Source organism: Triturus cristatus, chromosome 2_1 (genome assembly GCF_964204655.1).
Source record: "Triturus cristatus chromosome 2_1, aTriCri1.1, whole genome shotgun sequence".
NCBI lineage: Eukaryota > Metazoa > Chordata > Amphibia > Caudata > Salamandridae > Triturus > Triturus cristatus.
This window is the reverse complement of record NC_140581.1, coordinates 896,910,590-896,923,655: the sequence shown is the minus strand read 5'-3', so window position 1 is coordinate 896,923,655 and position 13,066 is coordinate 896,910,590. Positions and strand designations below refer to the sequence as shown.

General features: G+C 39.4%; 1 protein-coding gene across 2 annotated transcripts in view; it reads right to left on the bottom strand.

Annotated features, from left to right (window-relative positions):
* GOLM1 (golgi membrane protein 1) overlaps window positions 1-13,066 on the bottom strand; it is a 356,993-nt gene that overhangs the window by 143,025 nt on the left and 200,902 nt on the right. For both annotated transcript variants that reach the window (XM_085633090.1, XM_085633091.1), the window contains one exon: window positions 8,032-8,086. In XM_085633090.1, coding sequence (XP_085489216.1) covers window positions 8,032-8,086 — 55 coding nt within the window. The remainder of the gene's footprint in view (window positions 1-8,031; window positions 8,087-13,066) is intronic.

Sequence of the window (13,066 nt, the reverse complement as noted above, 5' to 3'; positions counted from 1 at the left end):
AAGTTTCTGGGTTAGGGGCCTGAACTAAGAAAGCCCCGCCTCCCATACTGGATATTAATTATCTTCAAGTCGTCATTAACATTTTATTCGTGGAGCACAACCACCAGTCTGAAAATTCCTTTAAAAGCAGAGTCCCATGTTATAAGTGTCAAAGGGATGGTCAGGGACCAGGGCTGGACTGGGAACCAAAACTGGTCAAGAGCTCAGCCGGCCGCGTGGCGGGTATGAGGGTGGTAGGGGTGCTAGCAGAAGGCTTTGTGCCTCTTTTGTTGCTGGGGGCCGATATTGCAGCTACGCTACTGTAACAAAACCGGCCTCCCCGTGTGCTGACATCCAAAAACATGCGGATAGCTAAATAAAAGTTTTAACTTTTGAATGTACACTGGTGAATATTTAATCTGATTCAAATGAAATCTGTGAATTTCCCAGTGCGTTGCGAGCCTGCCTTTATTGTTTTGTGAATTGTAATGGGTATTGTTAATATTAATGCTTATTGGAGCGTTATGTTTTTTCCCCACAGTCTTTGTTTCATTACCCTACTGTTTCAAAAATAAATTGTTATCTTTTCATTTTCAGCACCTGACAACCTGAAACATTACCGCATTTTGGGGCAATTTTCCAGCAAACAACAAGAGGACCCCAACCTCCTTTGCTGCTCTCTCACCCGACCCCGGCTACAACCCAGCAAACACCAGTGTTAAAGGTAAGGCAACTGATGCTATATATTTTTTTACATCGTAGTTAGAGCATGTATGTCATGTGGTCACTCTCAAGGCCCTCAAGCAGTGTCTTTCAGTGCCTCCAGCAACACTATGGCACAGAGAGGCAGGAGGCAGTACGGCTCTATTTTTAGCAGTCATTTGAGATGTATTAGGATAATGCACACAATATATATGTATAATGTATTTATACTGAAATTTGATATTATTGCACTGCACCTTATACGTTGTACTTTGATTATTGACAGGTTTCTTTAATATATATATATATATATATATATATATTGGTAAGGCCAGCAACACCCGACACCCCATCATGAATACAGTACAAGAGCTGATTACAAAGTCATTCCAGTCACGGCCACTTGAACAAAAACTGAAGTTAAAAGAATTGGGACCTCATCAGCCTGAAATAAACCTACAGCAAACTACCCAGGACAGAGGAAAAATGTCAAAACGTACATTCTCAAATGCCTGGTACACAAAAGCTGATTGGCTTACAGGCTGCCCTATACGCAATTCTCTGTTCTGCTTCCCCTGCTTGCTGTTTGGCGGTGACTTTTCTTGGACACGGCAAGGAATGGTCGACCTGAAGCACATCGCTGAAAAAATAAAGAAGCATGCGCTCACAAGAAATCATCTGGAAAACCTGACAAGACTGGGAATGTTGGGGGAAGACGCACCAATTGAGCAGCAGATAAATGATGCGTATCGCAAATCCATTCAAAAACACAATGAAGCTGTGGATAAGAACAGACAAAATCTATCCAAGATCATTGATTGCATTCGTTTCTGTGGTGCTTTCGAACTGGCATTGCGAGGCCATGATGAATCGGAAACTTCCTCAAAACCTGGGATCTTCCGAGGCCTAGTGGATTTAATGTCAACCATAGACCAGGATTTGGAAAGACATTTAGCACATGCTACAGTCTTTAAGGGCACCTCTAATACAATACAAAATGAACTCCTTGACTGTATGCTCGAAATTATAAGAAGCCATATTGTGCAAGAGTTGCAAAACACAGACTTTGTGGCTATTCAGGCTGATGACACCACTGATGTGTCCACTCAAACACAGTCCGTGTTAGTGTTTCGGTACCTTGACAGTGACAGAAACATTGTGGAAAGATTTTATGGCTTCACGCATTTAAGTGACTCTAGTGCAGCAACCATCACTGAAGCAATACTGTGTCAACTGGACTTAATTTTCCCGGACCTGCCTCAAAAACAAAAGCTTATCGCACAAAGCTATGACGGTGCATCCGTAATGAGTGGGAGCCTTAGTGGAGTTCAGAAGAGAATTCGAGATGTGTACCCTAATGCTCATTTTGTGCACTGTTACGCCCACCAACTCAATCTTATTATGCAACAGGCGGTATCAAAGATCAGAGAGACACGAGTCTTCTTTCAGGATATCGGAGGCATAGCAGCATTCTTCACACGTTCCCCCAAAAGAACAGAAGCCCTTCATGAGATTGTGGACAAAAGCGTACCAAGGGGATCCTCAACTCGTTGGAACTTTCACATTCGTACAGTCAACTTAATCTTTGAACAGAGGGAGGGCCTTGAGAAATGTTTTGTCGCCATAGCATCCAGAGCAGACTTTGATCACACAAGTCAGAATGAAGCCCATGGCTTTATTAGAACACTACAAGACAAAGAGTTTCAGTTCTTACTGTTTTTATTTCATGACATAATGATTCCTGTTGATGTGTTATACGATCAGTTGCAAAGAAAAGACCTAGATACTGTCTCTGTGAAAGCCAATACATCTGCATTTGTACAACAGATTATGAAAGTGAGAGATGGGGTTGAAGATTTAGAGAGCAAACTGCCGCAGCATTCTGTTTTTGCAAACCGCAGACAAAACATCACCTCTCTGGTTCGAATTGGAAAGGAGATATGTGACATTGTAATTGTGCAGGCGAAAGAACGCTTTTCGTTCACAAAACATTTGGTGAGTGCGACTTTATTGCAAGGTAAAGAGTTTGCACAATATGATGAATCCTTCCCTGAGCGTGCTCTGAATCAGGCTGTGGAAGCGTATCCTATGCTCAAAAAAGAGCAGCTGAGAACTGAGTTAACTGTACTCTACGGAATGCCTGTGTACCGGAAGGCCACAAGCGCCTTGACTTTGCGGAGTTTAATTCATAAACTGCATATGGAAAACTCACTTACAGAGACAGTGACTTTACTAAAAATTGTGATTACGACTCCAATGACAACAGTAGAAGCTGAACGATGTTTTTCAGCCTTAAAGCGCATAAAGACATTCCTCAGGAACACCATGCTAGAGGAAAGACTAAATGCTTTGGCGATGCTATCTGTAGAGAGCAAGCTAGTCCAAAAGATACCGGACTTCAACATGAAAGTAATTGACAAGTTTGCTACACTGAAAGAGAGACGTGCGGATTTCATCTACAAAAAGTGAACGCTGCTACTTGTTTGAATACAAAAAATTCTGATTGAGGTAAGAAATGCATTGTTATCTCTGTTTTTAAAAGTTTTGTAGTGTTTGTTCTATTTGGAGACTACACAGATTTGCTCACCTTTGTTCACTGGCCGGACCTGTCTCCCGCAGGGTGAACGATTCGTTGCTTGTGTTGCCTATCAAACCTTTCCCCTTGGCAAATTGCGAAAACCTTTATACCAGTGGTTCCCAAACTGTTTACTCCTGAGGACCCCAATTGAGTCACCACTGGAAGCCGGAGAGCCCCAAGCAATTTGTATGACTTAAATTTCAAACATTAAAACAGTAATTCGAAAACAATAAACACACGTGTGCACACAAAACGGATACTCGAATTACTAAGGATTTTAGTATTTTATATCGAAAGAATTAGCAAAAAACAGGAGGGTTAGCGCTGCATCTCCATGACTAACTTTTAAATGGTTGGTTTTATTTCGCAGTATGAGACTCCTGCCAGGGCCAGACTGGAAACCCAAAGCAGCCCAGGCAAATGTTTTCAGACCAGTCCCCATACAGTGCACACCTAGTGCAGTGAGTGCGCCTGACCACTACAAAGGGGGCTTTGGGAGGCTCTCCCCCCAAGACAATTTAGGAAACAATGGTGCAGTCTACAACAAATGTATCATTATATATTGAATTGTATCAGCTTTTAAAGAGTAGTAAATGATGACCTTACTATGCACCAGGATATGACAATCTTTGTTGGGGTTCTTCAATGATTCCCATATTATCCCCTCCTCCAACAGTGCCTCTCATCTCTCCATAGCCCCTCTGTCACATGTATTTAATTTGTTTTATAACATCTCTCATACCATTGAAGGATGTCAGAGCACCTTAAATCACACACATATAGGGGCTGATTTACAAGCCCCTTGCGCCACAGGTGCTTCACAAAAAGTGATGCACCAGTGACGCATTTATTTTTAGTGCCCCATATTTCCAAGGCAGGAAAAGCAACCCTGCGTGACTTTTACTGGTCTTGTAAATATGGCCCAATTGCACACAGCACTTTACGTGAAAGGGACGTTCCATGAGTGTTGCTGTGGGTGTTCCCACGCATAACCCATGGAACCAGACACATTTCCAGATTTACGAGGAATCGTAAATCTGGAAATGGGTCTGAATGCTACGCCACCCCAGGGGAGGCGTAGGGAGGGGCAACTTGGAGAAATTTATTAATTTCTCCTCTTTCTATGCATGTTGCATTCTGCAGCACGCATAGAAACAGGATATTACCTCTGGTGATTGTTTATGTACAGGAAGGTGTCCCTTCCTGCACATAAACAATCAGTAAAACAATGACGTTTTGCAAGTTCTATGTGTGCTAATGCAGCACACTTAGAAGTTGAAAAACACCATTTCTGATTGTTTACATGCAGGAAGGGTTACTTCCTGCACATAAACAATCTCCCCACGACACAGGCATCCTTGCACCATGGTGCAAATGTGCCTGTGCAGGCGTATGGCAGCAGTTTGTGCGCCAGCACAGGGGGAAGCACAGAGATGCAACATATTGTTGTAAATATGTCGCATCCCTGTGCTTCGAAAGTGACTCAGTGCGGCGCAGCCAAATGGCTTGCGACACACAGTCAATTTTCTTGCAAATCTGCCCCATGGAGACAATGATTCATACGTGTAAATCAGTGTATAGAAAATGTTACACAAGGCAAATGCGACTACAGGGTGTAGGATTCACATGTTATTCATACTGGTAGGCATTTTTAAAGAGTGCTTGGTCTGGAGAAGCACAAACTCAGGATTCAGAACATAACAGTGGTTAGCATTGACTTTAACAATAAAAATGTATTTCCACCCAAATAAACCTTTTTAGCAGGATTAGGATAATGAAAGACTTGAAACAAACATATGTTTCTAACTTGTATCATGCAGCTTGCAAGCAGCTCTTTGATGACAGTTTATAGGTCACTGTGCTAGATTACGGTTGTCACTTATGAACTGCACAGTAACAAAAGAATCTGTGACTAAAGCAGTAACCCACTAACCTAGGCACATAAAAAATGTTTTTCAAAATGCATGGTACACGTTCTTTGCAGTAGGCATATTAACCCTCTGTGCTACATTAGATAAGTCAAAGCTGCCACTTGACACAACTCTCATCTCTCTCCAGCAGGTACATTAATCACCGACGTAATCTTGACACTTTTATTGTTGCTGGAAAACTGCTGATTCTACAAGGAACTTTTTTGTGCTTTTAAAATTACTGCCTGAGGACCCCCCTGGGAATGTGACCACAGTTTGGGAAACACTGCTTTATACCATTTATATTTGGGGTACTTGCGTGGACCTATGTGAAGTGTGTGTACAAAGTTCAGCTCAACCAGAATCACGGTAACAGCGCATTGCGCTGCCTCTTTTATATTCAGTATATTGTAAGACTGTTTTTCTTCCCCCGCCTTTCCTTGTTTTGTTTCCCTGTTTTCCCCTTGCGTGCCATTCGTTACTCTAGAGTCTAATAGAGTCGGAAGGCCGTAGGGGAAGACTGTGGACTTTTCTTCAAGTTCCTGACGCTCCTGCGGAACGAGCCTGGCAACCATTACACTGCTGTGCAACTTCTTCTACTCTTAGAGCTGAGATTTCCATGAGTCTTATAGTCTGAATTCAGCACCTGAGCATAATAGGACAGAATGTATGAAGCTCTGTGGTAATACTGAATAAGCAGCTACCTATGTTATGCCATCTATTAATGTAATAACTGCACTTTCACAATTGCTTTATTAACCTTCCTGCTTTCTCAAATTTGCTTGAAAATGCACGATTTTTCTTCTTTTTTTTCAAAATTTTCTTGGGGGGGGTTATCCCCCCAAACCCCCCTTTTGGGGTTCGGGCTCGCTCGCTGCGCTCGCTACGGTGCTGTATGCTAATTCGTTTGCGCCCCACCACTTTAAAATCTCACCCACCGCCCCTGGTGGCATTAGAGATAGTCCTGCCCTCTTCTACCAGTTGCGTACACGTTGGTATTGATCAGGGAGGTGCTGCAGTAGTTCCTGCATTTCGTACCATGTGGCTCGATTATACCTGGAGAGTAGCCATACAGAATTTGTAATGCACACGAGTAGCTGCCTGCTATGCGACAAGCTTTTTACTCTCTTTATTGGTTGGAGGTGCATCTACCATTCCCTGTGAATTTGTCCTCTTTCTGGCTGTGGGTACCACCAATGAATCCAGTGCAACATGACCCTTAATATATTCAGGGCCAATGGGCATGCTTTGTACTTTTTTCCATTCTATGGGTGACTACCCTAGATTTAACTGGCTGCTTAAATATGTCTTGAGGTAGAGAAAAATGCCAATAAGCATAGGGAGTGACTGAGCTGTTTTTCAGACCTATTAGGTGTGTCTACCAGGAAATCATCCTGTTCTTGTATAATGTGCAGAGTTACCATATGGTAAACAACTGCTCTGCTGAAGAGATCATGATCTGATGTTGTATCATATGGTGGTGACTGCTTTGATGGGTAGATGTTAGGATTTGTATCATCCACCGGATCTGCATCATAAAAATCCCATTGGTCAGGGGGCAGTATTAGGATCCCTTGTGGCTCTGAAATAGGGGATATTATATCCCCCTGGTTGGCCATCACCAGTAAGTGACTGATCTGGTGAAAAATGTGACTGCTCTGAGGGCAGGTGTTCAGGAGAGGATGGGTGCACTGGCCTTTGTGGCGGTGTAGGCAGGGTGGGTGAGGATGTAGGGTGAGGAAAAGGAGGCAGGGGAAAGGGAAGGCAGAGGAAAGGGAAGGCAGAGGAAAGGGAAGGAGGAGGAGGGAAAAAGACAGGGATTGTGCCTCTGTCATTCTGCTTCTTTAGTGGTTTAGCAGGTTCACACCCAGCATTGTCCTCCTCAAATGTGTTCTTCCTTTTGAGAAGCATGAGCGAAACAGGTGGTGGAGCTTTGGTGCCCAGTTCCCCCAGTGTCAGGGTGTACAAAAGAGTGTTTTGTCCCCCATCAAGCTTGTCTTGCAAGAGCTTTAGAATGGTTTTCACTTGATTTGCTGTGGCTCAGCGCCATCTTTGGTGGCTTTCAGTGTCGAAGGCGTGGTAGGCGCCGAAGAGGGTTCTGTCCATGTTGCGGCTTTGTGCGTATGGAGTTTCGATACAGACTGCTTAGGAGCTGATGGCTTTAGTGCTGAAATATCTTTGGGTTCTGAGGCTCTTTTCAGATCAGACGTGCGCCGCTTCGGCTCAGAGTCCTTACCTGACTTCCGGAGTGCTGATGTGGCCTTTTTCGGTACTGGCATTGAAATAAATTTCAAGGTCTTATATTTTTCTAAGGTAGTGCCAGGCTTTCTAGGCAGAGTAAATTTGTCTTCATGCACCTGCTAGTGGAGACCGCCATGGCCCAAGGTCAGTGGGGCTCTGAAAGCAAGTTTGGGTGGTTGGGCAGCTTTTGCTGAGGTACTCATGTGCCCCTGCATGGAATCGGGGTCGTTCTGAGCTGTCCCAACTGCTAGCCAGCAGTATCGCTTGTGGTTTCAGAGTTACTGCAATCAACCATAATCATCTGGCATGCAAGGTATATCATGTAACAAATTCTGTTTCTTTTCCTAACCCACAAAAATAAGAGACACTGTGCGCAAGTTCTGGCAGGAGAAGAAAGGACTAATAAATCAACAAACCTGTAATTCAAACCACTGGTCTTAAAATTCAACAATACGGATAACTTATACAGTGTATGAGCCCAGTAGTCATGGATAAAGTTGTGTGCAATGCCCTGGGTGTGAAACCAAAGAGCTACATTGGCACAAAACATAATGGAGGTGCCGTGGCTGTGACACAACAGATGTGCGGTGTTGGTTTAAGCAGCAAAAAATGATTTCTTACCTTGCAACTTGGTCAGAAGCTGATCTTTATGTGTGAGGTTCTTTATTAGAATGCCCTATATGAAAAAGTGAAAAACAGGATGATTCATAAGATAAAAGAAAAAACCTAATTTAACACCTCATTACTGTATACATCAGTGTAAAGATTTTGCTCATACACCTTTCATTCCTCCTGGAATTTACATTTCACAGCAATACTTTATTTATACCTATATTCCTCTCTCTCTCACATATATAAACACACATATATATTCGCTGAAATAAACAAAGGTTAAAATGACGCCATAGTTAGGAATTGTAAGAACTTTACATTAAAAAACCTCAGAAATTCACAGTTTTTTTTTAAAGCGATGTTATATTTAGGTGAAAGTGTCACGTAAAACATGCAATTTGAAACCAACAAAACCACTATATCTTTTTCTTTTTATTAGAGTATGGCTTGGAGATGGACTAGTGGTTTCCTCATCCTGATCGTTGACACTGATGTTTATCTTGAGACCATCTTTGGTAATAAGTTTAATGGCTGTAGACATCATTGCAGCAGATCCTCATACAGTATTATTGGCCTGAATGGCAACCGTTGCGGATCTGGCATAACTAGATGTGAGACAGAAGAAAAGGTTTTTGACAGAGACTACTCTCTTCCTAGGCGTAGATGTAAAAGAGGGATCACTGACAGAATATCGCTGACAAAATAAAGAACACCAAAATATCGAATTCTTATCTACAAACAGGCAAGTACAAAAATATTGAATTCAAAATATTGTTGTAAATAATATAGTTTGTTAAAAAAAATTTAATGTCTTAAAAGTAATGTAAAATAATGAAATAATGACTATAATTAAGTAAAACTTACTTAAAAATACTTAAATAACCTCAAAACTAATAAATAATTAATGTAAATTGAAAAGAAAATAAACATGCATTTTTATTTTTTAATATATATATTAACTTAATATTACTAAATATTCAATATCTTTAGTGTTGGATAGCGGGTGGGTAAAATTTACTTTTCCCACTCCAGTAAGTTCAAAAGTAGGGAAAGCGTTGGATAGCGGGAGGGTAAAAATTACTATTCCCACTCCAGTGAGTGCAACAGTAGGGAAAGCGTTGGATAGCAGGAGGTTAAAAATCACTATTCCCACTCCAGTGAGTTCAACAGTAAGGAAACTTTTGGATATCGGGAGGGTAAAAATTACTATTCCCACTCCTGTGAGGGCAACTGTAGGGAAAGTAATGATTTAATTAAATAAAAATAAATTAATTATCAATACCATTAAAAATTACAGATTACAAAATATTTAATAATTATGTAATTATAAATACCAATAAATATGATGTATTAAAAATTACCTATTAATAATTAACAAATTAATTTTCAATACCAAAATTAAGTAATAAAACAAATGCCAATTAATAATTAACAGTATATTAATTATCAATACACAAAAATAATTTCAATAATTACTCAATTCCAATTAAATTACTTCCCACCCTATTCCCCTATAAACCCACAACCCGTTCCGAATTAATACAATATAATCAATTAATCAATAAAAATGAATTACCAATTAAAAATGAATTACCAATTAATCATTAATAAATTATCAATACCATTAAATACAAATAAATTACTTACACACACACAAGTGGTTCAGCACTAAACACTATACACTTCTCATATAATCAGAGCATGTGACACCAATTGTAGAGTTTTTCTTCTTTATTTATCTTGATCGCAGATATCTTGTCATTCGTATATTCACATAACCGTAGCCAACGCGTTTCGTCTCACACGAGACTTCTTCAGGGCTACCAAAAAAACATATATAAAAAATATATATATAAAAACAATCTCCGACCTATAATAATCTTTCCAAGCATATTATAAAAATATATAGACTACTTCATTAAAAATGCCAAATGCAAAACACCACTAAAGATCCAATTCATTCACTGACAAAACAACAAGAAGGCCTGAATATAGTACAATAGAAACATTTTTCTCAATGCATCATATATATCCTGCATCATATATTCGTCATGCTATTCACTCCACAATTGTATGTATGGCTTTCCACGTATATCTGCACATTGCATCATTCAATTAAAGTTCAGCACAAGCGTTCTAATTATCATAGTCAGATCCACGCACATTTAATACTTATGGACTTAGTTAGTATCAAATAATTCTCGTAAAGACAAACATAATGAATTTGCACTAAGCAATTGATTCAGACTACAACTCATAACGTATCCGTTTATGTTAGGACGTTAGAATTCGTAAGAAATGTATAGAGCGGTAATAACGTAAATAATAATGCGTAATACAATATATGAAATATAAAGTGAAAATGACAACATAATCTCGAATAATTGAGTGAACAGCAGTAATTGCTCGTTTATACTTTAGTTCAGTTATGGTGTTTAGTTAGTGAAAATATCATGGCACATATCATGTCTGGATGCCCATACATGTAAAAAAACTCTCCTTTTCTAGAATATCATGTGACCTTGAGAAGTGTTCATTGCAGAACTCCATATCATAGGAACTCGCCATCACAAAAGGAGATTACTCAGTATATACATAAGGTATGCAAGTCACATACATGTTATTCACATGAACTAAAATATAATGATGACTCGTGTGGTTTGTAAAGTGTAATAATAAGACCTGGCAATAATAGGAAATGTTTAACTGACAGTGTCAGTACACAATGGGTTTCTCTCTGTAAGCTATCTTGATATTATGAGACAAATTAGAACAGTCCTGTCACAATTGAAACTAAATGCACGCCTGATATGTCTATATCCTTTGATGGCTCATTGAGGATAACAAAACGCTTGTGCTGAACTTTAATTGAATGATGCAATGTGCAGATATACGTGGAAAGCCATACATACAATTGTGGAGTGAATAGCATGACGAATATATGATGCAGGATATATATGATGCATTGAGAAAAATGTTTCTATTGTACTATATTCAGGCCTTCTTGTTGTTTTGTCAGTGAATGAATTGGATCTTTAGTGGTGTTTTGCATTTGGCATTTTTAATGAAGTAGTCTATATATTTTTATAATATGCTTGGAAAGATTATTATAGGTCGGAGATTGTTTTTATATATATATTTTTTATATATGTTTTTTTGGTAGCCCTGAAGTCTCGTGTGAGACGAAACGCGTTGGCTACGGTTATGTGAATATACGAATGACAAGATATCTGCGATCAAGATAAATAAAGAAGAAAAACTCTACAATTGGTGTCACATGCTCTGATTATATGAGAAGTGTATAGTGTTTAGTGCTGAACCACTTGTGTGTATATATGTTTATGTAGGATTTCATCCTATATTTTTGGGAGTAAAGAGGGGAGTACTCTCTGGTTTCGTGCACCACTACTCACTTGATTACAAGAACCACTGTTGTTTGCTGGGTGCGGATTCAATTAGCCTCTACCCTCATCTTTGTGCTTATATCAAATAAATTACTTAATTACAATTAAATTACTTCCCACCCTATTCTCCTATAAACCCACAACCCGCTACAGAACTAAAACGCAAAATTAAATTAAAAATAATTAATAATTCCTAAAAATTAATATTTAATTTGCTATAATAAAATTACTTCCCATCCTATTCTCCTATAAACCCACAACCCGCTACGGAATAAAATTACGCAAAAATTAAATAACATAAAATTCATTACTTTAAAAAAAACCTCAAAAATACATTACAAAAATAATACATACTTTTAACACATAAAAACACTATATAAAAAAAAGCGATTTTTTTAACTATATTATGACTGACAATATTACTAACTTCGATATTATGAAAATCGATATTTCTTACCTGAATTTCGATATGCTGCACCACTATATTTTTGCAATTAGATATTCTGTCCATTCTATATTAAAAACTCGACATTCTGTCCAGTCGTTATTTCTTTTTCGATATTGTGACTAGTTACCGTAAAAGAGGAGGTAGAAAACCTTGGAGTATTCATTCTCTGCTGCTCTCGTGATGAACTCTGGTGAATGTAACAGAGGAAGATTGTAGTTAAGTTACAGATGGGGCTGGAGATCCCAGCATGTTTGGTGAGATGAGTATTTGCATAGACTTTGACAGAGATGAAGTTGGATGATTATGGCTTTTTTTAGACATCAAAACCATTAACGTCAAACTGTGAGATGTCTTTGATGTAGACGAAGACTGACACCGTCGGGTCCTTCTGTGACATAGAATGATGCCTGCGTATTGATGCCAATCTCATCTCTTTCTTATGATGACATTTGTCTAATGTCAAGCTCTCTTTGGAGGGAAAAGAAGGTAGTTGGTTGCTCTCGACCTTGACTGATTCCTTTGAAGTAGAGTCAGAATGATGTGGAGAATTAGGTGTTCAATGTCTTGACGTAGATTTTTCTTTAAAACTCCCTCTGTGGGAGTATTTTAAGAGGCTGTTTTTCAGAGGAACATGAGAAGACCTCTCAAGTCTCCTCTTTTCCTTCTGCGCCTCATCTGCTCTAATTTCTTCCAAGAGGCCCCTTAACCTGATGCATTCTCTGTCCCCTAAGAGTACGTGTAGAAATCTTTTTACAGATCTTGTAATCTTTGAATGTGTGACCTTATGGCAAACACACCACACAAACCTTGTTGGGAACCGACAACGCCTTTTTCCTGCCACATGAAAATAACTTTTCAAAAAGAGAAGGCATTTTGTGGAAACAATCCCACAGAAATTTAGAATGTGTGAGGTAACTCAATAGGAAAGATCTAAAGATGTGGAGTGCAGTTTAAAATGTTATGAAAAATATTGACAAATGAAATAGACTGAGGTTCAAAACCTCACATGTTCTATGAAGGTCCTGCTCACCTGAGATGGAAATGGAAAACTGACTCTTGGGGGTAAAGGGGGGGGGGGCTGCCAGTGGGATGCTTTATGGTTAGAGAAACCTTAGGGATTCTTGAAGTGGCAGCACCCCTTTTCTCTCTTTACGTTGAAAGACTATCCGGATGCATTTTCTTCTTTCTGCTA